Below are 27,022 nucleotides of genomic sequence, written 5' to 3'. Positions count from 1 at the left end.
AAATTTCCCCTCCTCGACTCCTCGGTCCTCCGGTAGTGACCCGGAAATGAATTTCAGCGCGCCATTTTGAAGGACGTCTCATTTCTCTAAATGCACACGAGGACCGAGGATCGAGCATCGAGGAGGCTCTCTGGAGGAGCTATAACTGAGGATACACTGGCCCTTTCTCATTTCTCGAACTCCCCTCCTCGACTCCCCTCCTCGACTCCTATCCTCGATACTTAGTCCCGCCCACAGGAGATGCGAGCGGAGGAGCCGAGGAGGGGAACCGAGGAGAGAGGAGGGGAAGCAGCAGGCGGTTAGAGAAATGAGAACTCCTCTCCTCTGAGCGGTCATTTTAAAGAGACGTCCATTAATGATGACAGAAGGCACAGCAGCCCTCTGTCTGATGGACAGATGTGTTCATGATGACTTATATATTTACTTTGATTCATTAACAGTGCGGTATAATGAGACAATAACAGGCTACAGATGCGGACACGCACACACACATATATATGTATATATTTATATAAATATATACAATTTCAGAATCAAACAGAGCACTCATAATAACGTAACACTATCAGAGACTGGATATATCCCCCCCCCCCTCTCCCCTCTGGTCGCTACAATGAGGGAAATAAATTACGGGCCAAAAGTTGTATTTACAAGTATTACAAGTAAGCAGAGGACACCAAACCAACTGAGACCTGTCTGTCCGCTGCATCTATGCACACACTGTACCACGCACACCTACACCACACACACACACGCACATACAGCTCCTAAAACAGGCAGCCGTTGTGTATTTTATTGTGAAGCACTAAATGGTTTTAGAAAAATATCGACTCTTTGTGTGTAGATATCTACTAAACTACAGCAAATACAGAGAGTAATGTAGGCCTGTTCTACTGAGTGATATACATTCTACACACTGCTCTGCTTTCTGCACGGACCTCACAGCTGTTCTCACTGTAAACATCGCGTCGCGATGAAAGCAGTTAATAAAATAATATCCAGGGGAAGCATGCAGAGCTGTCATTGGCTGAGATAAGTCCGGCCGTGCGTCACGACTCTTTGAAACATCTCTGTTGCCGGAAATGCATCCACGAAGCAGCCGTGGAGGACCGTGGAGGACCCATAAGTGTATCCTCGGTTATAGCTCCTCCAGAGAGCCTCCTCGACGCTCGGTCCTCGGTCCTCGAAGTGCATTTAGAGAAATGAGATGTCCTTCAACATGGCGCGCTAAAATTCATTTCCGGGTCACTACCGGAGGACCGAGGAGTCGAGGAGGGGGATTTGATGAAATGAGAAAGGGCCACTGATGGTTCCTCCACGGCTCCTCCGCGGATGCATTTCCGGAAACGGTGGAGGCGTGACGCACGGCCGGACTTATCTCAGCCAATGACAGCTCTGCATGCATCCCCTGGATATTATTTTAGAAACTGCTTTCATCGCGTCTTAATATTTCCAGAGAGAACAGCTGTAAGGTCCGTGCAGAAAGCAGAGCAGTGTGTGGAATATATATCACTCAGTATAACAGGCCTATATCTCTTTATTTGCTTTAGTTTAGTAGATATCTACAAACAAAGACTCGATATTTTTCTAAAACCATTTAGTGCTTCACATAATAAAATCAGGGTTGCCAACTCTCACGCATCTGGCGTACGTGTGACACACGCTTTCACTCTCAATCTCACGCTCTCACTCTGCCCAAACTATTCTCACGCCAAAACAAGCAATCACAGACAGCAGTTAGTAAGATTGATTTCAGTAGTCACTTGTTTGGAAATACCGAAGACTAGAAACGGTTTTGAAAACTTTTGTCAGGTAGTGATCGTCTTCTCAATAGAACATCTTTGATAATGTCTTCTGGCCAATCAGAATCAAGATAACGGCGTGGTGTTGTTGCAGGAAGTCCCGACGGAGAATACTTTTGCTGTAGTACATCTCTATACATCGATACAACATTACGTGTTGATAGAAATCAACACGTAATGAAATAAGACCCCACGGTGTGATGATTGATAGGTGTGTGGGCTGTCTTTCATTTTGACACACAGAACAATGGGGGCTATCCACATCCACCCTTATCCACAATGTAACTTAATTCACAGCCTCTTCCCTCTTCTCTCTGTGAGGAGCAGCAGGTTCAGCTTTCAGAACAAAGTAACACAAAACTAAAATGGCATTCATTTTTTTTAAATGTGTAGTAATAGATTTATTTATTTTTCTTCTCAAGAGAGTACCAGAATGTGTATTTTATGTTAGTATTTCAAAAAACTCTTTCACTTGTGGGGAGATTGCAGGATTGGCTCCAGGTCGCCCTTTTTATTTACTTCAAGACAAATGTGCCTTTTTATTTCATACAGTTCAATTGGATTGAGACGGAAATAATCTAAACCTCACGCGTGGCGTTTCACTGTCAAGGGGGGCGATATAGCGTGTATGTAATTACATTGCAAATACTGATTTGAGCCCCACCACTGTATGGGTTAGCCCTACCGTAGATTACCCAACACAAATACTCTGGAGCCGCAACTGCCGACCCGTATTGCGCATGCGCAGATCTAAAATCCAGTAGAAATTATAAAAAAGTAAAAGTCTGCTGCTTATTGTTCTACTAGGCCAAAATAGAGTCAAAGAGTATATGAGAGTGAGTGTGTTAATTAATATATTTGGCAGTTTGGAGTAAGTCTGTAGATTTGTTTGTGTCTGTGTTTCACGTAGGCCTCTCACGATAATTAATTTTGTTGGATACATTTTCCTGGAAATTATTGCGATAAACGATAATATTGTCGGCACCGTTGTATGACCATTTTAGACCACTGACATAAAGATAATATATAATAATAATTCAAGTACATCCTTTCAAACTGCTAGTCACATCCTCATGTAAATGGCAATTTATCGAGTTCATTTTTATTTATCAAACCATAAGTCAATTAATTGCTTATCGCCACAGGCAGACAATAAAACAGTGGAAACAAACATGTGTTTGACTTTCATTAGTGAATGAAACGTTATACTAAATCTAAAAGAGTTGAGGAAGGCAAAATTGGAAAAGAAATAACATAAAACAGATCCAAAGAATATCAAAAAGATGTTGAAATTTAAAAGTCATCATGTTTGAGCCTCAATGAAGCCATCATTGCTTCTGTCCAAACTATCATGGAGAAAGACACTTGGGTCGGCCATCTTTTAGCGCTGCTCACATCCAGTGCGTCCAAAGGAGGACAGGAAATCTCCAACATAGGATTTAAATCTGCTCTCAGGACAGGCCCTAATCTTGCTTTCAGTCAGTGATGCATCCTGAATGATGTTCGAGCTCACAGGCTTCAGCTTTGGATAGTTTATTTGCGTATGTCTTTATTGACCTGCTGATTCACTTCCTGTTTTATGGCCAGTGTGTCACCGACCCATTAACTCAACGTTCATCTTTCAGACATCTTTTCCTTGAGATCCATCATGTTTAACAATACCTGGAAGGTCTGTGGTTGTATGTTAGCTTGTAACGCGGAAAGCATGATGCCACAGAGTATTCATTTATCCCCTCACAGTCTCTTTTTCCGTGTGTTCCCCCGTCGGAGCCATCTAGGGTCATTGATAGATATGTTCAAAGTACTGAGGCTGCGGATTCTCTTTGACGTATTTCTGAATGTACCAGCAGGTCAGGTGGGCTTTCAGATCCTCCTCCACCACAAAGTCCATGGCTGCCTGTCATCACAGAAACATCAAATCACATCTTCACACGCATTTAATAAGAGAGCATTTCACATGGACACTTCCATCATTAATTAAAAAACACAAGTCATTATTGATTCAATAAAACGTTTTGAGGTGTGCTATCCAGATTTAAGGTACACGGTTGATCACTAGTTAAGTCAATAAAATAAGATACTTTTCTGCATTTTATAATAAAAAGTGTTATCCCAGAGCTCATCACTAGTGTAATCTGGGTTCAACGACATTCAATTTAATCCAAGCTATAGATCATTGTTGAATTGACATCAAGTAAGCATAGCAGGATGTTCAGAGCTGCGGCCATTTTTATACATTACGTTGGCAGTGCAAAGAACTGTTATTAATGAAGCGGGCTAACTTTTTCTGTTTCTACGGACAATGCACGATGCTGAGTGCCATTGCAACAAAAAAGGTTGCAGAGACAATACATTTCAAAACACATTATTTGTATTTTAAATGATGATCAAATTGATATGGTGTAAAGATTCCCAATTTGGCTCCGTCTTCTCTTTAAGATGAAGATAAATAAAAAAAACTGTCTTAATGAGTTTTACCTTAGCCAGATGCTTGGCTATGCCTCTCCCTCTGTAAGCGTCTGGAACTTCAGTGTGCTGCAGGTCCACCGTCTTCTTCCCAACGTATTCATACAGAAGGACCGCACGATCATGAGATCCTGAGGGCAGACAGAGGCCATAGCAACAAGGTTTGTTTAGTTTTTTTCTCCACCCAACCATCTACAGCTTATTAACAGCAGCAACATCCCCACCTTTCTTCAAGGGAATACTGATAAAACATACAAGTTCAATAGGTTACTTGAAATGCAAAATCCAGTTTTTGTGTCCCCTCTGTGTCAAGAGATTCGGAAAGTTTCAGGAAAAAATATTCTCTCTCTCTTTTTGTCCTTTATAGAATAGAATCGGAGGGATGAAACCCTCTTTAATGGTCACACATGCAGAGCACGTGTACAGCACACACAGTGAAATGTGTTCTCTGCTTTTAACCCATCCTAGTACCAGGAGTCTAGTACTAGGAGCAGTGGGCAGCTATTGTACAGCGCCATGGGAGCAATGGGAGTGGAGGGGGGAGGGGGTTGTCCGGTGCCTTGCTCAAGGGCACCACAGCAGGGCAGGAGGAGAACTGGGACAGTCCAAGTAGCAGTCCACACTCTATACTTTAGGTCTGGTACGGGACTTGAACCGGCGACCCTACAGCTCCCAGTCCAAGCTAGGGCTGCACGATATTGAAAAAAACTGACATTGCGATATTTTTTTGCCCTGCGATATATATTGCGTTTTTTTTAACTATATTTAACCGGATGAAGGATTTTAGTCGCGGACGTCTGGATCTTAACTGGTTGACTCATCATACCTTAAGTCATGATCTAACATGTCATGATAATGCATGTTGCTTACCCTCAAATAAGGGGGTTCATCTGTGAATGAAGAAGAGAAGAACCTTTTTGTATCCAAAATAGTTCCAGATGGCAGATGTTGCTTTTCTTTTTGGAAGTAAATCTTCATTCTCGCTGGTATTGTCCTCCTGTGCCTCGCAATTTTTTTTACTGGTGTTTTGATGGCCTGCAAACTAGCGGGGCGGGGCCTGCTGTGATCTGATCAAGAATTATTGTGATTGGTGGTTTGCTGTGCATGCAGAACCTGCATGTCACTCACTGAAGTACCCCTGACATGAGAGCCGCACAAGTTTTCCTTTTGTAACAAGCAGCAAAATAATTGTAACATGACGTGTTTGAGTTAATTTACCTACTTAATATCGCACGTCCCTGCGATGTGAATATCGCGGTTATCGCCATGACACGATATATCGTTCAGCCCTAGTCCAAGCCTCTACTGACTGAACCACTGACAGACGTACAAAAACATGTCTGAAAAGGGTCTCATCAGATTTGGCCACTTTGTGATGTCACAATGTTTTTTTGGATTACGTGCAACCATAGCCAATAACCAACCGAGATCTTTGATATATTGTTGAAAAATAGTATAATAGGGGACCTTTAAGGGCAAACTTAATTACAGCCTCAATGATATGTCAGTCTGCAGAAAAGATAATTGCCGATCTCACATTTCATCCAAAAATGGCCATCTCACACAGGAGATGTGTGAGATTTTATTTATTTATATTAAACTCAATATATTTGTGTTATGGTCTTAAAAAGGAAGACATGAATAGCCTTCACTTTGTATCATAGAAACCTGGATGGACATCGTTTTACTACTTACTGAAATGTTATAGACCAAACAATTAATTCACAAGTCTATAACATATTCATAACATATTGATTTAAAAAAGTATTGCCAGTTGTAGCCCAAAAACACAATACAAAGATATTGCCCAAAGGCTAAGTTATTGATCAAGTTGCAGTAGCAGTGTTTAATTTACATATAATACTGCAACATGGCTGCTCAATAATACAAGGCATGAGTAATTTCCCTCAGTGGTCACTCAATCAAAACAAGAGGGTCCCTTGTTTAATCCCATGTAATGTGGAGCCCGTCATTTAAAAATGGGAGAAGAAAGAGATGTGATAAAGACCTCTATTGAGGGAACAATAGCTTTTGCCTTTTGCTGTAAACACATCTTAATTAATAAATGATCAAAAACGATTTTAATTAAACAATAATTGAAACTGACCTTGGAATATACACATTGATACGGTTATAAACACCTGTTTTCAGCTTGTAAAATTGGAAGTTGGTTTTGTTAAGGTCGAGGAGAGGAACTAGGTTGTTATACTTGAATTTCCTTTTTAGTAATGCTTTAATTGTCTGTTTATATGACAGGATTGTCTATACAACTGTCTTCAGTGGGTGTGGATGCTTGTTGCATATTTGCTTTCAGGATGGAACAAACAAAAATATTTCCGAAAAACAAGCAGGTGAAGTTACAAGTGAAGGAAGTCAGCAGCTTTGACTAAGAAGAAGCACAGTAGTCTGTTCAGTCCTTACAATACATGATATCTGTGACATCGCAACTATGTGAAAATAACAACGGCTCTGTGTCTGAAGTGACAGCTTGAGACGTCAATAAGAAAACGACGACGATGTTGGCAGCAAGAAAAGAACAACAGCAGCGCTAGCATTAGCCTGTTAGCATGCTACTGTTTACATGTTGAACATAGCCTACTCACCGTTTAGTCGGATAACAAACTGCCGGCGCTTCTTATCGTGCTCCACCTGGATCTGAGAGCTGTTTGCGTCGAAGACATTTCCCTGTGCTGCATGTGCTGCCTGTGCCATGGTTTACCTCTACAGTTCACTGCTGTGCTACTCTGCAGCGATGCTAAACAGAAATGGCTTCATGAAATGATGAACGGTCAAAGCAAAACACCTCATCCAACGAAATCAGCTGTGAGGCCACGTGATGACCGTCAGCCTATCAGCGCCCGTGTTTTCAGACGGGGAAAGAACAGCGCACACAAATAAAAGGTATCCTATTTGAATTAGGACCAACAAATGTATTGGATTGCAAATAACCACTGTAGATACTTAAAAAACAAAACACATTGTTCAATGGCAGGACTTATTAACTAGTTGGATTTTGAACATGCAGAATATTCCATTGATGAAAGTATTTGAATAACTTTGATATAATGGTGAAAAAATGTGTTTCTTGCAGTTTAATGTTAAATGACAGAAATTTGCTCTTTTTCACAGAGTGGGGTCAGTGCACATAGAAGCCTATAGATGGCAGCACATCGCTATCTTTAACTTCAAAGGTCACCTTTGGTCACCTGGAGGTCAGTCTACATGCTTTGTTTGCTTACTATCATCACTTGTTGTGGGTTTACTGGGTCATAAAATGCGGAATTCTAAGCAATGTTTTTCCCAGTCTGGTCCTATTCGTTAAATATAAGGTATTTTATGCCAAACAACCCGCTTCTTATATATTGTGGATTTACACAAATAGATCTGCAGACACACATGAGCTATATTAGGGTTTATGTCAGGGGGGTTTAGTCATGTGAAGTAGTTATAGTCTGAGGTAATGCATCTCAATTTACATGATGTTACCAAGTTTTACTCATGGCTACATTTTAAAACACTACAGCAGCAGTCATAAGGCCCTGTTGTCACACAGGAACCATCCACCTCTTGTTTGCCCTGGATGTCTGGATACTAGGGGTGTAACGGTTCACAAACATTTCGGTTCGGTACGTTTTCGGTACAGCAGAAAAAATCATCACAAAACATAACATATTTTTTTTAAATTATTATTAAACTGTGAATAATGTATTCACTCAAATAAATACAAAATATAATAAAATAAACATTAAGGTGCAGCATTTCGATGAACTGAAATAATCTGTATTTGAACTTTACTGTACTAGCACTCACAAAACATAAACTATTAGTTTTTGGGTTTTTAATTATTATTAAACTATGAATATTCACTCAAATAAATATAAAATAAAATAAACATTAAGGTGCAGCTTTTCGATGAACTGAAATAATCTGTATTTGAACTGTACTGTACTAGTACCTAAGCAGCCAGTTAGACATAATGACTTGCTTGTCATTGTATTTTCATGTTTTTTTTAAAGAAAAATGTACTTGTCCACATTGCTTGCCGAAAGGGCAGATCTGCTGGCACTAGCAATGTCTCCTGCTGTGGAGAACACACCCTCTCGCTAGGGACAGAGCTAGTAGCAGATACAGCCAGGTAGCGCTTTGCTAACATGGCAACATAAGGATATTTGCCGTTTGTAATAGCTTTGGCTCGGTCTGAAGTTTTTGCGAGTGGTGGAAGCTTAAATGCTAGTGCGAGTTGGGTTTGCACTTCAGTCTTTTGGTACCGGTGATATTCACGTTCGGGTGATGCCTTTTCAAATTACTCTGAATGCTGCGACGCAGCACCTGAGATTACTTCCAAGAAGTTGTTCACGTTCTCAATTTTTTTTACGTTTAACGTTATATTCGTTCGGTACACGTGTACCGAACCGAAGGGCCCGTACCGAATAATTTCGGTACGGGTATGTGTACCGTTACACCCCTACTGGATACGGTTCAGTAAAGTTTGGTTGCACTTAAAAAAGCAGAAGAATAACAAATAAATACATCCTCTTCAGTCATGTGTTTTTGTTTATGTATAATAAGGACAAGTCCTACTGTACCACTAAAAATGGAAAAGATTGATACAGGATATTGTCTGTAGTATCAGTAAAAGTATTATTTAATGTTCATCGCTGTGTCCCATTATGACCAAAAATTGACAATTTTGACACTTGTTTTAACATTTGAAAGCTATTTTTGCCATAATTACTGTTTACATTGTAACATCAATAAAAGTGCAAAATTGCATTATACAGGTTATCTATGTTGCTAGCAAGTGACGATATAGTTGCCACAGCTAGCTTAAATTATTCAGTATTTTCTCCCTAGCTCTATAATTGTTTTCCTTTGTCAGTGAAGATGATACAAAATGAACCAAGGCATATTTTAAATGAATTGTACATTTCAAACACTACTGCTAATTGCAACATATAAATCAGTTCTAACCCTACACACATTCCACCACTGTACACAGTTATACATTTATGCATTTAATTGTATTATGCTGACACATTTACAACAGGAACATGGAGAAAGTTCACTCCGTCTGGATATGTTGTTGTCAAAAAATCTCAGGAGGGGATGTTGAATTACTTCTCCACACATGCCGCTCGGTGATGCAGGAATATGCAATGGCCATTGAAGGAAACTGTGAATGGAGCTTCATCAATTCATTGTTCATGACTGATGAAAGGTTCATTACAGGCATCGTTCCCAGGCTGTTGCCGCCGGCGTGGATGAGGTAAACCATTGATCCTGTGCCAAACCATTGAACTTTGACGTCAAGTCCAAAATTCTCATCGAAGTTCTCATAGGCTGCAACTTCTCCTCTTTGAACGTAACCAGATCCAATGATCCATATCAGACATGTTTGTTTCGCAGTTAGGTGTGAGATTTCTGAAGGATCTTCATCACGACACTGCGGATGCTGGTCACAAATATTCCATTCCCCTTCTTGCTGAAGTTCACTCCGTCTGGGAGATATATGTTCTTGTCAGAAAATCTCAGGAGGGGATGTTGAATTACTTCACCACCATGGTTGCCAACAGCCTTTTGCATAAATGTGTTGACACACTTCCTGTCATAGTTGACCTTCCCTGGAGGTCCATTTCTCCACACTTGCCGCTCGGTGATGCAGGAATATGCAATGGCCATTGAAGGAAACTGTGAATGGAGCTTCATCAATTCATTGTTCATGACTGATGCAAGGTTCATTGCAGGCATTGTTCCCAGGCTGTTGCCGCCGGCGTGGATGACCAAAATGTCAGGGGGTCTCTGAGACTTTGACAACTCTGCCTGAAAGCGGGGTAGGACTCCCTTCCAGAGCATGCCTCCTGTGCCAAACCATTGAACTTTGACGTCAAGTCCAAAATTCTCACCGAAGTTCTCATAGGCTGCAACTTCTCCTCTTTGAACGTAACCAGATCCAATGATCCATATAAGAGTTTTTCCGTTCCTGTCGACCCCCTGGTTCAGAGATGTCTGCTCGGTCACAGTAGAAGCACCGTCTTTAGAGGTGCTTGGTAGCATGGTAGTGTCTTTCTCCTGTGTAATTACGATACTCTTCGACCCCTTTATTTCTGGGGGAGAGATCTGTGGGCTGTGTTTGCTGCCCCATGCCATTTGACCAGAAGTACCTTTGGCCACAGGTGTGGCTTCCCAGATCATCTTTTCTGGAGATGGGAGCTTTGGGATTGTTGTGCTGCCCCATGCCATTTGACCAGAAGTACCTTTGGCCACAGGTGTGGCTTCCCAGATCATCTTTTCTGGAGATGGGAGCTTTGGGATTGTTGTGCTGCCCCATGCCATTTGACCAGAAGTACCTTTAGCCACAGGTGTGGCTTCCCAGATCATCTTTTCTGGAGATGGGAGCTTTGGGATTGTTGTGCTGCCCCATGCCATTTGACCAGAAGTACCTTTGGCCACAGGTGTGGCTCCCCAGATCATCTTTTCTGGAGATGGGAGCTTTGGGATTGTCATGCTGCCCCATGCCATTTGACCAGAAGTACCTTTGGCCACAGGTGTGGCTCCCCATATCATCTTTTCTGGAGATGGGAGCTTTGGGATTGTTGTGCTGCCCCATGCCATTTGACCAGAAGTACCTTTGGCCACAGGTGTGGCTTCCCAGATCATCTTTTCTGGAGATGGGAGCTTTGGGATTGTTGTGCTGCCCCATGCCATTTGACCAGAAGTACCTTTGGCCACAGGTGTGGCTCCCCAGATCATCTTTTCTGGAGATGGGAGCTTTGGGATTGTTGTGCTGCCCCATGCCATTTGACCAGAAGTACCTTTGGCCACAGGTGTGGCTCCCCAGATCATCTTTTCTGGAGATGGGAGCTTTGGGATTGTTGTGCTGCCCCATGCCATTTGACCAGAAGTACCTTTGGCCACAGGTGTGGCTTCCCAGATCATCTTTTCTGGAGATGGGAGCTTTGGGATTGTTGTGCTGCCCCATGCCATTTGACCAGAAGTACCTTTGGCCACAGGTGTGGCTTCCCAGATCATCTTTTCTGGAGATGGGAGCTTTGGGATTGTTGTGCTGCCCCATGCCATTTGACCAGAAGTACCTTTAGCCACAGGTGTGGCTTCCCAGATCATCTTTTCTGGAGATGGGAGCTTTGGGATTGTTGTGCTGCCCCATGCCATTTGACCAGAAGTACCTTTGGCCACAGGTGTGGCTCCCCAGATCATCTTTTCTGGAGATGGGAGCTTTGGGATTGTCATGCTGCCCCATGCCATTTGACCAGAAGTACCTTTGGCCACAGGTGTGGCTTCCCAGATCATCTTTTCTGGAGATGGGAGCTTTGGGATTGTTGTGCTGCCCCATGCCATTTGACCAGAAGTACCTTTGGCCACAGGTGTGGCTCCCCAGATCATCTTTTCTGGAGATGGGAGCTTTGGGATTGTTGTGCTGCCCCATGCCATTTGACCAGAAGTACCTTTGGCCACAGGTGTGGCTCCCCAGATCATCTTTTCTGGAGATGGGAGCTTTGGGATTGTTGTGCTGCCCCATGCCATTTGACCAGAAGTACCTTTGGCCACAGGTGTGGCTTCCCAGATCATCTTTTCTGGAGATGGGAGCTTTGGGATTGTTGTGCTGCCCCATGCCATTTGACCAGAAGTACCTTTGGCCACAGGTGTGGCTTCCCAGATCATCTTTTCTGGAGATGGGAGCTTTGGGATTGTTGTGCTGCCCCATGCTATTTGACCAGAAGTACCTTTGGCCACAGGTGTGGCTCCCCAGATCATCTTTTCTGGAGATGGGAGCTTTGGGATTGTTGTGCTGCCCCATGCCATTTGACCAGAAGTACCTTTGGCCACAGGTGTGGCTCCCCAGATCATCTTTTCTGGAGATGGGAGCTTTGGGATTGTTGTGCTGCCCCATGCCATTTGACCAGAAGTACCTTTGGCCACAGGTGTGGCTCCCCAGATCATCTTTTCTGGAGATGAGATCTTTGACACTGTCGTGCTGCCACCGGAAATTTGGCTGCCATTTGATATGCTACCAATGGGCTTATTTACCAACAGAGGTGCATCTTCACAGATCCTTCTCATATTCTTCCCTGATGAGGATGTCTTTGGGTTTCTTTTCCGAGCCTTTGAATATCGCCTTTTTGGCATTGGTTTATCTTCCCAGATCCTCCTCTTTTTTCTCTCTGGGGAAGTGAAATCTCCAAATCCTCTAGTGCCTTCTGGAATTTCACAAAAACGCCTTTTCACTGAAGGTCCACCTCCACAAGTTCTCCTCTTCTTCCTTACAGGGGAAGGGCATTCTCCGCATCTGTTTCTACCATAGACCCTCTTTCTTTTCATCTGAGGTCGGATTAGAGTGATGCTTGAAGTATTCTCAACCAGTTTCAATGGTTTTTGTGGACTTTTAGCCCCAGGAGAATATCTGGTTTTTGAGGATGGCTGCTGTGTGGATCTCAGACTTTGTGGAGGACAGAAGTCCATCTGATGGCTCGTTGTAACGAAAAGATGCTGCAACACCTGGCTGGGTGTTATTCTCTGAATAGGATCCAGTTGCAGCATCTGCTTGACCAGCACCACAAAGTTCTCCAGATCAGCCTTATCTCTCATGGCATGTGCTTTTGAGGCATGACTGTCTTGTTTCGGCTGGACTTTCTTCAGATCATCCAGGGAGCTGAACTTGCCGTCAATCATTGACATGCCTCCATACTCATGTGGTGTCATGAGTGTCCACTTATTTGGACGAGTGTTCAGGTAAAACTGTCTTGTTTTGAGTCCAGCATTGAGGAGGTGCCCTGGCATCTCACCCTGAGTCTGTGTTATCTTGGAGATCATGTCATATTCACAGCTCCCGGGGTACAGCGGAGAGCCCAGGAAGAGCTCAACAGCAATGCAGCCCAGAGACCACATGTCTATGGGCTCGTCACAGAGGAGTCCCAGAATGGCCTCTGGAGCCATGTACCACTTGTGCTGCATTGATGGGACCTGCTCTGCTTTTGTGGCATCGCAGGCGGAGCCGAAGTCGATAAGTTTGACCTTTAATGGCTGCCGTACGTGATCCACTAGCATAATATTCTCTGGTCTGACATCTGTGTGAGTGATCCCTAAGCCTTTCAGGACTTTCAGAGCTGTTGCCACCTGATGTACAATAGGCCGGATGTCTTTCAGGTGTAGAGACAAGGTCTTTCTCGTATCCACAAACTCCTTCAGATTCATATCCAGAAGCTCAAACTCTTGACAGAGATGGTCTTTGTAGAGGAATGAGGTGTCCCACCTTACAAAGTTCCCCACATCAGAGTCAAAGCTCCTGAGCTTCTGCAGGATGCCATGCTCTTTTTCTGTCTGTGTCTTTGTTATCCTCACAGCCACCGTTTCATTGGTGGCGTACTTGACACACTTGGTGACTTTTGCAAAGGCTCCTTGTCCAATTAAGTCCAGAACAAGGTAGTCTGAAAACTTGGAGGACAGCTTTGCTCCTCTGATGACCTGGAGGTCGCTGTCAAAAGAGGCAGCCATGTTGTAACAGAAAACCTGTTGCCTGTAGATCAGGTCAGTAATGTTTTTTTTCAAAAAAATTGAAATAAGACAGTGACAAATTAAAACAGCCAGTCTTGACAAGAAACTGAGTTCAACTGACTGACTGATATATGAAGATTGGCCTATTCTTAGGTGTTCTAGAGTCCTAGAATGTCTCTGTTTGACATTCCATGGAACTCTGGGTGGAATGAGTGGAATGCAGTATTACAATAATAAGAAATGTCATACACGTATATTCTTTTTTAATTTTTTATAAAAAACTAATAAATATATATATATGGTGTATTTATATAACCTTAATGGGCTTTTGCAGTTTTTCTTGTTTGTCAAGATCACTAAAAATTAAGCGAGGTAATCCTGTTAAACTGTTGGCCTAATCCTGCCAAACTCTAATAGAGTTTGTCAACTGTGTATGGGATTATGTGCGTGTTTCTTCAGGACACTATTGTATAGACCTCCTTGTGATTTGATTTCTCTGGACTTTGCCTTAGTGAGAGGAAGCACATCTCACTGCAGATGGATATTTGCACCAGCCAGAAGTTTATACGTTTATCTTTAAAAAGTCTATACAAGGGTTTTTTCACCTTACTGCTTAAAAATGATGTCCAGGGCGCCAAGGTGAGTCAGCATTGTTCCTGTTTATATATGAATGTTAAGGCATCATTGCTAAACATGTTCATTTTGACACTGAAGGCCATATCATTATAATAAAAAACATGCTTGCATTGTCCCATGTGGCAGCAGAAATAATAATGAGCAACATCATGACAGAAGAAAGAGTGGGCATGTTCATTCTGGTCTATATGTGATCATTTTATTTAGCTTATTCTCTACTTCTTCATACAAAAATACATGTTAAAATGTTGTTTAACTTTTGCCATGTTCATGTTTCCTGTTACCATTCTGACAAATGATGGTGAAAAGAGTTGATTTATTGCCACAGTAAAATTACCACCATTACTAATTGACATTTCATTTTTAAATAGTGCAGTATGTATTGCATTCGGTGCAACAAACACGCACATAATCAATCATATACTTCACTTTATCTTAATTATTGGTTCATAATTTATAACACTATATTTGTCGAAACTGTACTTAAATACCTGTGACAGATTCTACCTTTTAACAATCTTCAGTGACAGATGTTTGCCAACTGAAACCTATTTTCATTAACTTGGGCCATACAAAACTATCGTAACCCAATGCTTTCTTTTAATGTATACCTCTTTACTGTCAAATTAAATATATGAATAACATTGTGACGCCCACTTAATAATTGCTTAATAGAAGTGACAGTGCTTTTAAATTAGATAAACAGATAAACTCTGTGGTTAAATCCAGTTTTTATCACTTGAGGCTCCTGTCCAAAATCAAACCAGTTTTATCCTTTTTAAACTTTGAGCGTGTAATTCATGCCTTTGTTTCAACTCGTTTAGATTATTGTAATGCACTTTATGCCGGCCTAAATAAGACTTCGCTAGCCCGCCTGCAGCTGGTACAAAACGCTGCGGCGCGGCTGCTCACAGGAACCCGCAAGTTTGACCATATCACACCAGTTCTGGCTTCGCTCCACTGGCTTCCTGTCCATTTTAGAGTCCATTTTAAGATTTTATTGTTTGTTTTTAAATCTCTTAATGGGCTGGCCCCAGAGTACATCTCCGACCTCTTACAGGTGTACACCCCCTCAAGGGCTTTGAGGTCGGCTGATCAGCTGCGGCTGATAGTCCCAAAAACAAAGAAAAAGACCAGGGGAGACCGAGCGTTCTCATCGGTAGCCCCCAGGCTCTGGAACGACCTGCCCCCTCATGTTAAATTGTCGCCCACTCTTGAAGCTTTTAAGTCCCGCCTAAAAACCCACCTATTTTCCCTCGCTTACCAGTCAGTCTGAGCTGAGCTATGTCATACCTATTTGTATGCTTTCACTGTCTGTCCATGGCCTTTATGTGCCTTGTTTTTATTCTTATGTGTGCTTTTTTTATCTATTCGTGTAATATTATATTTTATTATAATGTTATGTTCATTGTGAAGCACTTTGGCAAACCCTCTGTTTTTAAACTGTGCTATACAAATAAAGTGGATTGGATTGGATTGAAGTGCAGGGTGACAGGACAATTTATGCTTTACTGTCTTAATCTTATCTTTAACAGGTGGCATGACTCCCTGGTTAACTCTAAGCCCAAAAAACCTGCTCCGAAGCCAGGGGGGAAGGTAAGGATGACCTTTACCAAGAGTTTTATTGTCTTGCACATTTCAGACTCATCACCTTTTCTGATGGATATGAAGCATCATGAGGATAAGGCAACATGTGACCTTTCAAATATTTCTTACTTTACCGTTTCATTCTTTTGTATTCTTCAATTAAAAAAGGGACGAGTTGTATCATGGTTAAATTATCCTATCTTTCCCAGTTCTTAACTTGCAACAAAGGGGTGTTTATTATGAAATACTAAATTGGGTCAATATTTACTGGATCATGTGAGGTCTTTTAAATATGATCCCAAAGAAACCTGTAAGCATTTAAAACTAGAACCATACTCATAAGTGAACACACTGCCACACAAATAGACCAAATGTTTGGCAGCGTTTGTTTCATTTTGTGAAAATGTTGCCTGCTTAAAGGTGGGGTAGGTAAGTTTGAGAAACCGGCTCGAGATCGCTAGAATTTGAAAATACACAACCGGAGAAAATCTGCCACTTCCTTACAGAGCCCCTCCTCCAACACACACGAACGCGCACATGACCAATGAGGGCACGCGATAAGTTTGTGCCCCGATGGAAGGCTGACAGGCAGATAGGCCATGGTTGTACTTTTTACAGTATTACGTCTTCGACAGATGACATTTTTTTATGGATTTTTTGTCAAAGCACTTAAGATATTCATTGCTATCGGGATGTTAAGAGCATTCCATGGAATATAACAAAAAGTGTATCTCGAGCTGGTTTCTGAAACTTACCTACCCCACCTTTAATTTGACACATATGCTTAACCTATGTTATCCTGGTTTTGCAACATTGAAGACATAAAAAGATGCACACAGGCAAATATCTCATCTCACTCACCTATCATCTTACTGTATGTGTACAACTCCCCACTACTCCAGCACTAAAGCTAATGCCAACTGTATGCAATATGCTTGAAGATGTTTGGATTACATCACCATCTCTGTTTTGTTCACTAAACACAGAAGACACTATTTCCTCAGAGTATCCATGTTTTTGCTAGACGTGCATTTCATTTCATTAATGCAGCCATTAATGTCCGAAGGTCAAGTCAGTGCGTTTACGACCTGCACAAGTCGCTAAGTCAGGACTCTTGGAGCCTCCTCTAATTGATTTCACTGTCTAGTGATCCTGCCGCAGATTGATTGCCTCTGCATTTGGTGAGGCTGCATCGCTAGAGACCGGAATAAACCGCCTGTCTCTAATAGCTTTCCAACGCTCAAGTGTGATTAAGTTCAAGTGTGTGTTTGTCCATGATCACAGTGTCGGTCAGATGGTACTTAAGCAAATTAAGAGCTCTTTTGGGGATTAAAAGGTTGTCTCACATGGTGATTGGATTGTTTGTGTCAAAGAGGCCAAGTTTAGAATCGGGATTAACAGGAGGTGCAGTGATATTTAAATATGAGCATCCTCAAAAAACATACAGAACTTTACACCTACAATCCTGTCTTATTTATGAGGTATCTCAGACCATGAACAACTTAAGTCACAGGTTGCACTGTTGGGGGAGCCTGGGACTTCAGTTTTTCATTGCCATATCTACACTGTAGCTAATGTGCATATGACAATAAAGCCTTGACACTTGAAATGAGGTTCAGCCTATGTTGTCTCTCCCAAAGGAACCTGCAGCTGTTCCTGCGTCCAGTGGAGGTAAACAGGCTGCCAGCAAAACCAGCGTTACTTATGGAAGGAGCAACAGCCTGGGCACCAGAGGTAGTGAGACGACGGCCAGTGATAATAAGGCTGGTGCTAATAAAGCTGGTGTTAGTTTGAAGAGAGGCAGCGTCGTCCACCAGGGGCCCCGAGCGGCGTCTCGCCCCGGCAGACAGGCTCTGCGCCTCTGCAGCAGCCGGAGCTTTTCGTCCCTCCAGAGCTCCTCTCTTTCTGCCGCGCCCTTCATGAGAAGCAGCCGCTCTCTCAATAGGCTCGACCAAACACCCACGGGAGACGGTATGTTTGACAGAATATGCATCCAAATTAAGTTATTTTAAAGTCCATCTATGTTTGTATAGAAATCTAAATGTGGTTGCTATTTTTTTCATCATTCTTTCAATATTTTCTCTTAAGCGCCACAGCAAAGTAGTTTAATTGGTTTTAGAAATAATAATGGATGCATATAACTAAAGGAGCTTCTGAAAAAGTATGACTTACAGCTTTTGTCTCTGAAATAGATCCAGAGCATGCAGTCAAACAAGGACCAACTGCAGCAAAGAAACCGCTGTCTTATTCGGAGGAGCAGCTCAGGTTTGTGTTTTAAAGAATTCAGATAACGCCAGGTTTTCTTTTTTGTTGTTGCTTTATGAAATGCTGCTGTTGTGCTATATTTTGAATTATGTAAAATTGTTGGGCTTGTTTATGTTTCCATCCTTAAAGGGATGACGAGGATCAGTTCGATGGGGATGAGGAGGAGCAAATGAAAACAAGCAGCTCCTCTGAGCTTCAGGAGTCTCCCTCCTCTGCATGTCATCATACCTGCAACAAAGTAAAGAAACAGGTAATGTGTCTTTATGAATACCTATTAAGTAACTGTTCTTACAAAACCTCATACAAGACTGCCAATATTTCTGCTTTCTTAGTTGTTATATTGTATTGTTTTCTTATTGGATGTACCAGTAGGGAACAAACCCTCTACACATTATTACAGTATATGTTATCTAAGTCTTCTAAAAATCTAAATTGAAAAAAAGATATTTAATTAAGAAAACTCACATTGGATGCTCGAGTAAAGGGGCTAAAATATTGAGGGTACATCAATTAAATCCATAATTTGAAATAAACTGTGATAAGTTAAAGGTGTAGGTAATTCACTTCAGAAACACTTTTTGTCATCTGTGGAAGCCGTAGTACTGTAAAAAGCACGACCAATCATCTGAGCCGGCCCGGCTAAAGTAACTGGATGGCCTACCTGCCTGTCAGATTTCCATCTGTGCACAAATGTATCTCGTGCCCTCATTCATTAAAAATTAACGCCACTAATTATTTTAACGCGATTAACGCATGTGTATTTTTTTTTCCTCGGCCGCCCCGTAGTTTCAGAGCGCATCGAGTTTAAAATACCATCTACAAGCTGATGCTGACAGCCCCGCTCCTGCTGTCCGCTTGTGGCAGACCACACTTCCACGCTCACCGGCAGGCACCGACAGGCCATCGGGAGGACCGGGAGGGTGTGTATGTGTGGCGCGAGTGAGCAAGAGAGAGACCTTACGTGCATTGTTGTTGTTAGCATCGGGTGCTAGCTAGCTGCGCTAACGGATATAAGGAGCTGTTTAAATGAAAACAGAGGAGCGCTCTATCCACACAACTGCGCCGAGCACTTGACTTTATGCAGGAAGCAGACAGCGGGACATTGTACGAAAAGTCAGCACACTCATGATTGCAGCGTCCAGGCAGCTCCCGTTCGAGCATATGCCTTGAGTTGCACATAGCTCCAACGATCCAACACACACACACACACACACACACACACACACACACACACACACACACACACACACACACACACACACACACACACACACACACACACACACGCACGCACGCACACGCGCGCGCGCACACACACACACACACACACACACACACACACACACACACACACACACACACACACACACACACACACACGCACACACACACACACCATTTGTATTGTATGAGAGGTTCCAGGTTGAATTGAGGCGAATATTTGTAATGTTCAGAGGTTGTTGTGTTTAATATTCATGAGAATATTTGTCATTGTTCAAATGATAATAAACATTAGCATAAAGCATATTTGTCCACTCATATGTTGATAAGAGTATTGAAAACTTGAAAAATATTCCTCTCAGGTACATTTAGAACAGATCAAAAATGTGCGATTAATTTGCGATTAATCGCGATTAACTATGGACAATCATGCGATTAATCGGGATTAAATATTTTAATCGACTGACAGTCCTAGATATATATAAACACTAGATGGCTCATGGGAGATTTTCCAGCGTAGCTGACCGGCCGCCATCTTGCTACAGTCAACAGTTACTCTGATTCGCGTTATGGTAGCTGTTGTAAGGTGAGTGATCTGCACAAACATACTCTTAACTCGCTGAAATCTTGACTGATTTACAAACGGTTTGGTTTATTATAAACATGATTAGCATGGCTATGATACAGGATGCTTGGACATGTTGAAATTGCAGCTTTTCTTTGTGTATGTGGTTGTATTTATTAGCTGGCTAATAACAAGCGACTGTGAGTGAGACTCTAGTATTACAAAGTTCACCCAGCAACTTTACACCAGTGGGAGAGGCAGAACTGCTCTTTCTTTTCAACATAACTTAAGTTACACATGATTTCTTCCAAGTGGTTTGGCTTGTTAAAAACATCTTGCATTATGATACAGGAATTTGCTGGCTTTCTGTTTACAGAAGTACCTGATTATGCCGGACTTTTGTGCAGCCTATGGATGCTCCAATCACCGCTGTCTGCAAACAAGAACCCGTGGGATCACCACATATGTTTATGTTTGCTCCAGGCCCGGTTCTACGGGGGTGCATAAGGGTGCATTGCACCCTCAGTTGAGTCGTTATGCACCCTCATTTGAAAAATTAAAAGTGAAAAAAATTAAAAGTGAAAAATATAAAATGTTGCCTACTATTACTAACAATAGTAGTAATAATAATACAAATAATAATAATAATAATAATAAGAAGAAGAAGAATATAGTTGAAATAAAATAAATTGTAATTGTGGTTGAATAGCATTGTCTGCTCCATTTATTTGATCAATTTAAACGGTAAGTAATGTTATTATGTCAGGTGTGCGTGACCTGTGCCGCTGCACATTCATCATCTGCAAGGTGCTTACACAGCAGTCAATGATGGATCAGAAAATGGTTAAAACAACCAGCCCTTATCGCCAGCAGCAACACTGCATCTACTGCAGGTAATAACAGTTCAGATCATGGGGACATTACGTTACTGTCGTGGACACTAACGTCCTCCTGCCCGACTCGCCGGCTTTTCCCGCCTCGCCCACAGAGGCGGAGCAGCCACAGCCGTCTTCGTTACCCCAAACACCGCCACCCCTCGGCGGCCCGCAAGTGCCAGAGGACCTCGGCAAAACAGAGCCTGCCCAGGTATATTTAAAAAAGTACTCAACTCGCCTGTACAGCGGGGTAAGGCGCTCATTTTGCAGCTCATGGTTTCAAAACAGAGATTGGCTGGAATATTCATGTAAAAAAGATGCCATCTTCTGCTATGCATGTAGACATTTCGGTTCAAGTAAGTCAGATGCCTTCACCACAACTGGCTACAACTGGTGCCATGCTCTTATAGGCTACGTGATAAGGGACTGGGAAGGCATGAATCAAGCAAAGAGCACATAGATCCATAGATCTCTTAATGTTGCTCTCAAAGTGCACCAGATTGATGGTTTTAACTTCAATATTTAAAAAACAATCTTCACGGGAGCATGCCCCCGGACCCCCCCAGAGGAAGTGAGGATCCCCATAGAGGGTGTTAGGTCCACTCCCCACTTATAAAAATAGCACTTTACCACTGCACCCTCTCTAATCTCAGATGCACCCTTAGTCATTTTGTTCTGGAACCGGGCCTGGTTTGCTCAGTCTAATAAACCCATAACATAGTTGTGAAAGAATACCAAAGCTGAGGCTGGACGATGATTGATTGTTGGTGTGCCATGTGTCACCGTGTGTCTTATTGGTTTTGTGTTATACTGTATTTTATTGTGTGCAGCTGGTCCTTATCTCCAAGACACATTTAAAACAAATAACCTTGAACCTTGAAGCCCCATCTCTCCCCACCTGCTCCTGATTCCTACATCCCCTCCACACCACACCAAGTTGTTCTTCTTAATAATTATAATACATTTATGTTGGGGGGCCGCCTTTCATAACACCCAAGGACACCTTACAGGGGCATAGGGGCAATATAGGGAACAATTTAAACAGTGGATTTTGTGATATATCAGCCGGGGTGAGACAAGACAAACCACAAATGGACTACAGAAGGACACAAAAGGAGACATGGTACAGTTTATATTATTCTTGGTCTTTTTTCAATAACATATTTCAAAGGTTCTGGATTTGTTTACAAATATAGAAACTAAATACAAAACTAGGATGATATGAAGATCTCATGTCAAAAATAATTGTGATAAATTAGACAGAACTGGCCTGTCTGTGAGAACATTTTATGTTGGTTTGGTTCTTCTGATAAAGGTGTGAATATCTAAATAATATACCAACATATGCTATTGTCATTAGTTGTGTCCCTGTTCTTCAAGCTAAGGCATTGCTAAATTAACAACTCTTGGCTTACAGAGTGGTAACATGAGACCGATTTTTATATATAAAATATAAATGTATTTTAATTTTATAATTTATTTATAATTTATTTTAAATATTAACAATATAATAAAATAAATGGAAATATATACACTGACAAATATTTAATATAAATACCTTGTGCGTGTGTGTGTATAGCTATTGCTTTATCTGATTAATGTTATTTTCATATGAAAGTCCATGATTATAAGTATGCAGTATCATAACGACATCTTTGATGTTTATAAAAAACCAAACCGTTTGAAAATTGAGCAAGCTATGGTTATTTAAATAGTAACCCATAATGTTATGAATGAGAGCACTGCCTGTAGCAAGATGGCGGCCAAGTGGCAACGTCGGTCTCCATTGGCCAGCAACGCGGGTGAGTCATCTAGTGTTTATATATATCTATGCCCTCATTGGTCATGTGCGCGTTCGTGTGTATTGGAGGAGGGGCTCTGTAAGGAAGTGGCAGATTTTTTACAGCTGTGTATTTTCAAATTCTAGTGCACTCGAGCTGGTTTCTCAATTCTTACCTACCCCACCTTTAATAAAGCATAACACAAACATTCAACTGGAAAGCTAACATATCCACTTCCTCAACTTTAAGGTGTGTAATAATAAATGATATTTCTCTTCCCACAGACCATAGATGGGGTGCACACGCTCTGTGCCATGACCTCTCTGCGACACAACTGGGTCCAAGCAATGTTGAAAAATGTGAGGCACGGTCCTACCTCTGACGTCACAAGGTCAATAAAGTTGTTAAAGGGTCTCTACTTTTACTAATGTCAAGATATTTTATAGACGTTGGTGCATATGACATACATAGTCAAAACATATTTCTTTGTTATTCCTCGCAGCTCCTTTTCAGAGCAGAAAACTCCCCTAAAATCACAGCTTCCAGACTCAGCCGAGGGCCCGGAGAGAGCTGAACACCCCGAGCCCAGCAGCAGGGACTGTGCAACAGAGGAAACACAGGAGCAGCAGAAACACCAGGAGCCCAGCCTGCAGCCGGAGGCAGAGCGGCGTTCTGCTGATGGAAGCTCTGCATCGCCTGCCATCTCCTCCTCTCATCTGGCCTCCCCCATCTCACCCTCCGCCTCCTCCGTTCCGTCTCCCATCAGTCCTCCTGGGCAGGTGGTGGAAGGTAAATGTGCTTCCCCTCTACGTTTATATTCATATTTGTTCTAGTCAAGTTCTTACGAAAAGCTTGTCGTGCTGTTGCTGTTAAGTCAATGACAGCAATTTGGACAATATTGGCTACTATTTCATCATCGTTATAACACATAATAATGTATGGTTATAGGTGTTTCCAGTCTTCATTATTATAATACAAATATATATTTTCTAGTAAAGTAGATACAATTAAACTTTTATTGTAAATAATGAATCCATTTTTCTCTACTTGAGTGTTGGATTATAATCTATTGGAGTCAATGATGGCAATTTACCCGATAGGCTACTCTTTCTGCTACAATTTGTAATAATAAATATATATATCTTAAAGTACATAATAATAATAACACATATTAAATATAACTGTGGCCGATGATTGAATTTCCCCCAATATATTATACAAAACGACTTCATATTGTTTCATTTTATATCAAAAGTACTACATTTTCTGTGCCTCAGGTGTCACCGGTGCGTCTTCGTGTGTTGAGGGAAGAGCCGGCTCTACTTCCACAACAATGCAGTCAAATACTGAGAGCACAAAGGAGAAGGAGAAGCAGCAAACTGCGCCACTTGTCATAGAGGTGATATTCTAAATAATAAAAACCTATGATAAAAACTACAATAGTTACTCTTTATATATGAATAATGAGTATGTGTGTAAAAAAACAATAGCTTGAAGCATGTTCACCTGAATAAATCAAAGCATGCTAGTTAGTGTGACAGCTTTCTTAATATGTTCTCTACAGCTGGAGCAAACACAGAGGGAACTCTCTCGACTGCGGCAGTTAAACAGGAATCTGCGGGATGAGGTGCAACAAGAGAGAGCGAGGCATGCAAGTGAAATGGTATAACATTCATACATTTTCACTTTAAGTAGCGATAAGTTTGAAGGGGATGCACTCATGTAATTTGCCATATTGCGAAAAACACACATTGCTCTGTAAAAAAGGCAAGCTAGGATGCCAGATAATTTGAAAGTTAAACCCTAGAAGTTAAAGTGGACCTATCATGCTATATTTGAATAATATATTGTAGGGCCATACCTATATAAAACATGTTTTTTTTTTCAAAATACCAAACAGATCATGCATTTTAGCCATGCCTCATTTCGCTCTATTTGCTCTATTCCAGCCCTGTCTTCACAAGGGCTGATTCTGTGGCAAATGAGCTGCAGCTGACCACGCCCCCCTGCAAAGGAGGGGGGCGTGGCACGAGCGTCATGTTACCATGCTGTTACCATGCTGTTACCATGCCACGCAACCTCTCATTCCCCTGATAGGTGGAGAGTTGCCCATATAGGCGGAGCTCCTTGTTTCTGACGTCAGAGATATTTCAAATCTGTATCAGTCTGTATCAGATCCGTTGCAGCCCCGTTTTTAGAGATTTGGGTATGGAGGAAAAGAGAGAGGGTTGTGTTTTCTGACACTTGGTGAGTTCCCTGACACACCGGGGACACATATTCATGTATAAAAGACGTACAAAAGTGCATTTTGCATGATAGGTCCCCTTTAAGTTACTTGTCCATAAGCATGAAAGCACAGTTGACACTAACACTGCTCACTTTGTTCCGCAGAACGACCTCCTCTCAAACTCCAACTCGTCTTCAGAACAAGCTTTGGTTTTACAGCGTCTTCATAAGATAAACCACGACCTGCGCCTTGAGCTGGAGGATCAGAAGAGCAGCTTTGAAGAAACAAGAGAAGTAGAACTACGGCGAAGGGTGGACCTCTTAGCTCAACAAGCTCAGATACTGGTCACGGGCGATGCCACTGCCCTCGCTCAGGCCCGCCTGGAGCAGGACCGGCAGAAGTTCATGGAGCAGCGGCAGGAGTGGGAGCGCTGCAGGGCCTCGCTGAAGTCCCAGCTGAGTGCCAGTGAGGGACAGAGGAAGGAGGCCGTGTCGCGCTCCACACAGCTGCAGCAGGAGTTGCAGAGTTACCACAGTCTGGAGCAGGAGGCTCAGCGCCTACACAAACATCTCCAAGATGTGACCACTCAACTTCAGGCCAATGAGGAGGCGCAGGCTCAGAAAGAGGCTCGCCTGCAGGAGCACCTCATGCTCCTTCAAGCCAGTCAGGACCGAGAGCGCAGGAGCTTAGCCTCAAGCCTGGCGCAGGCAGAGCAACTCACGCAGGAACTCCAGCGGAGACTGGACATGTCTGAGCTGGAGGTGGACAGCCTGAATAAGACTCAGACGTGGACCAGGGACATCGAGGAGGCCCAACAGCAGCTTCAGGAGGAGCTGGCGTGCACGGTGTCTGTGGTGCAGAAACTCCAAGATGAGAGGGGGCATCTGGACCGGCGCTGTCAGGAGCTGCAGAGCCAGCTGGGCGAGGCGGACGGAGAGGTGAGCCGGCTGCAGAGCCGCTTGAAGACAGACGAGACGCACTACTACAATCTGGAGCACTCGTTCGAGAGAGTTAGCGAGGAACTGCAGCTGGCTTTAGGGAAGGAGCGGCAAAGGGAGTCTGAACTCCAGGAGATACGAGAAGGCTACGAGAGACTCCTGGACAGGAAGGAGCAGGAGCTGACTGAAGTGTTGCTGAAGATGGAAGTCTTAGGGAACAGCCTGGAGGAGACCGAAGTGAGGCTGAATGAGAAGTTGAAGGCATGTAGCTGCGGCTCTCCTCAGAATGACCGCAGGCCCGACGTTGATCACGCAGGAGATGACCCGGAAAGCTTCATGTCTGTGATCCAGGTCCTGGAAACCAAGCTTTATTTGACAGAGGAGAAGCTAAGGGAGATCATGCAAAGACTGGAGGAGCACCAGAGTCACATCGGCTGCCAGGACCCCCACCTCTGCTCTCAGCTGACTCAGAGCCGAGCCACCGCTCAGCACCTCAGTCTGCAGCTGCACAGCCAGGCCAAGCAGAGCCGGCGCTTCGCCCAGGAGGCGGAGGGGCGCTGCAGGGTGTTGTCCGGCAGGTTTCAGATCGCACTGAACATCGTACAGGCCTGCAGAGGGAGGCTCCACGCCGCTCCGGTTAACATCACAGACTTCGACAAGCAACTCGCCGCAGCTGCTTCCTGCATTCGGCAAGGAGAGAAGGATGCTGATCAACTGCAGCAGGAATCACTTAGCGCCAGCAAAGGAGGGGACAAGATCCTCAGTGATGAGACTTTCGCTGGAGCTGAGAACAACAGTGCTGCGTTTACCTCAGAGGAGGACATAGAAACAGTTGGAAAGTGTCTAACGAGGGAAGTGCTTTTAGTAGATCAAATGTTGTCTGTCCTGCAGAGTCAACCTACCGTTATATCTCCAGCACCAAGAGAGGAGGAGGGGGATTTGGCACACAGGTACAAAATAATGATATCGCAAAGAATAGCCTTAAAAAGGACTTATTCTGGGAGAGCAGGATGTGACAACAAGGACCCTATAAAAAGGGCAATAGGTAGAGTGTGTGCTGAAGCAGAGATAATTTATGCTGCCCTGAAATTTCAACTGCAACATGAGAGCGGTACTCAAGAGAAGAATCCAAAAGTTGAGCATCAAAAG

The 27,022-nt window shown here is 42.8% G+C and overlaps 2 protein-coding genes across 2 annotated transcripts; both read right to left on the bottom strand.

Moving 5' to 3' along the window:
- Positions 1 to 3,013: 3,013 nt before the first annotated feature.
- Positions 3,014 to 7,096, bottom strand: natd1 (protein NATD1). The gene is made up of 3 exons (XM_034089457.2): positions 6,872 to 7,096; positions 4,281 to 4,399; positions 3,014 to 3,699 (listed from the first exon to the last, which is right to left on the bottom strand). The coding sequence occupies exons 1-3, from the start codon at positions 6,978 to 6,980 to the stop codon at positions 3,583 to 3,585; spliced, it is 345 nt and encodes a 114-aa protein (XP_033945348.1). The 5' UTR covers positions 6,981 to 7,096; the 3' UTR covers positions 3,014 to 3,582.
- Positions 7,097 to 9,267: 2,171 nt separating this feature from the next.
- On the bottom strand, positions 9,268 to 13,887 carry LOC117450747 (uncharacterized). The gene has a single exon (XM_034088682.2). It carries the CDS (start codon positions 13,776 to 13,778, stop codon positions 9,675 to 9,677), a length of 4,104 nt encoding a protein of 1,367 aa, XP_033944573.1. The 5' UTR covers positions 13,779 to 13,887; the 3' UTR covers positions 9,268 to 9,674.
- Positions 13,888 to 27,022: the final 13,135 nt, after the last annotated feature.

The sequence above is a fragment of the Pseudochaenichthys georgianus genome, chromosome 8, assembly GCF_902827115.2.
Source record: "Pseudochaenichthys georgianus chromosome 8, fPseGeo1.2, whole genome shotgun sequence".
Taxonomy (NCBI): domain Eukaryota; kingdom Metazoa; phylum Chordata; class Actinopteri; order Perciformes; family Channichthyidae; genus Pseudochaenichthys; species Pseudochaenichthys georgianus.
This window is presented reverse-complemented; position numbering and strand designations above follow the sequence as displayed.

Bases quoted from the DNA above. Each gene is read 5' to 3' on its own strand.
- natd1 (XM_034089457.2), bottom strand. From the start codon at position 6,980: ATGGCACAGGCAGCACATGCAGCACAGGGAAATGTCTTCGACGCAAAC. The intron at 4,400-6,871 runs GTGAGTAGGCTA...GTCTGCCCTCAG, and splicing joins GTTTGTTATCCGACTAAACG to GATCTCATGATCGTGCGGTC. The intron at 3,700-4,280 runs GTAAAACTCATT...CTGTGATGACAG, and splicing joins TAGCCAAGCATCTGGCTAAG to GCAGCCATGGACTTTGTGGT.
- LOC117450747 (XM_034088682.2), bottom strand. From the start codon at position 13,778: ATGGCTGCCTCTTTTGACAGCGACCTCCAGGTCATCAGAGGAGCAAAG.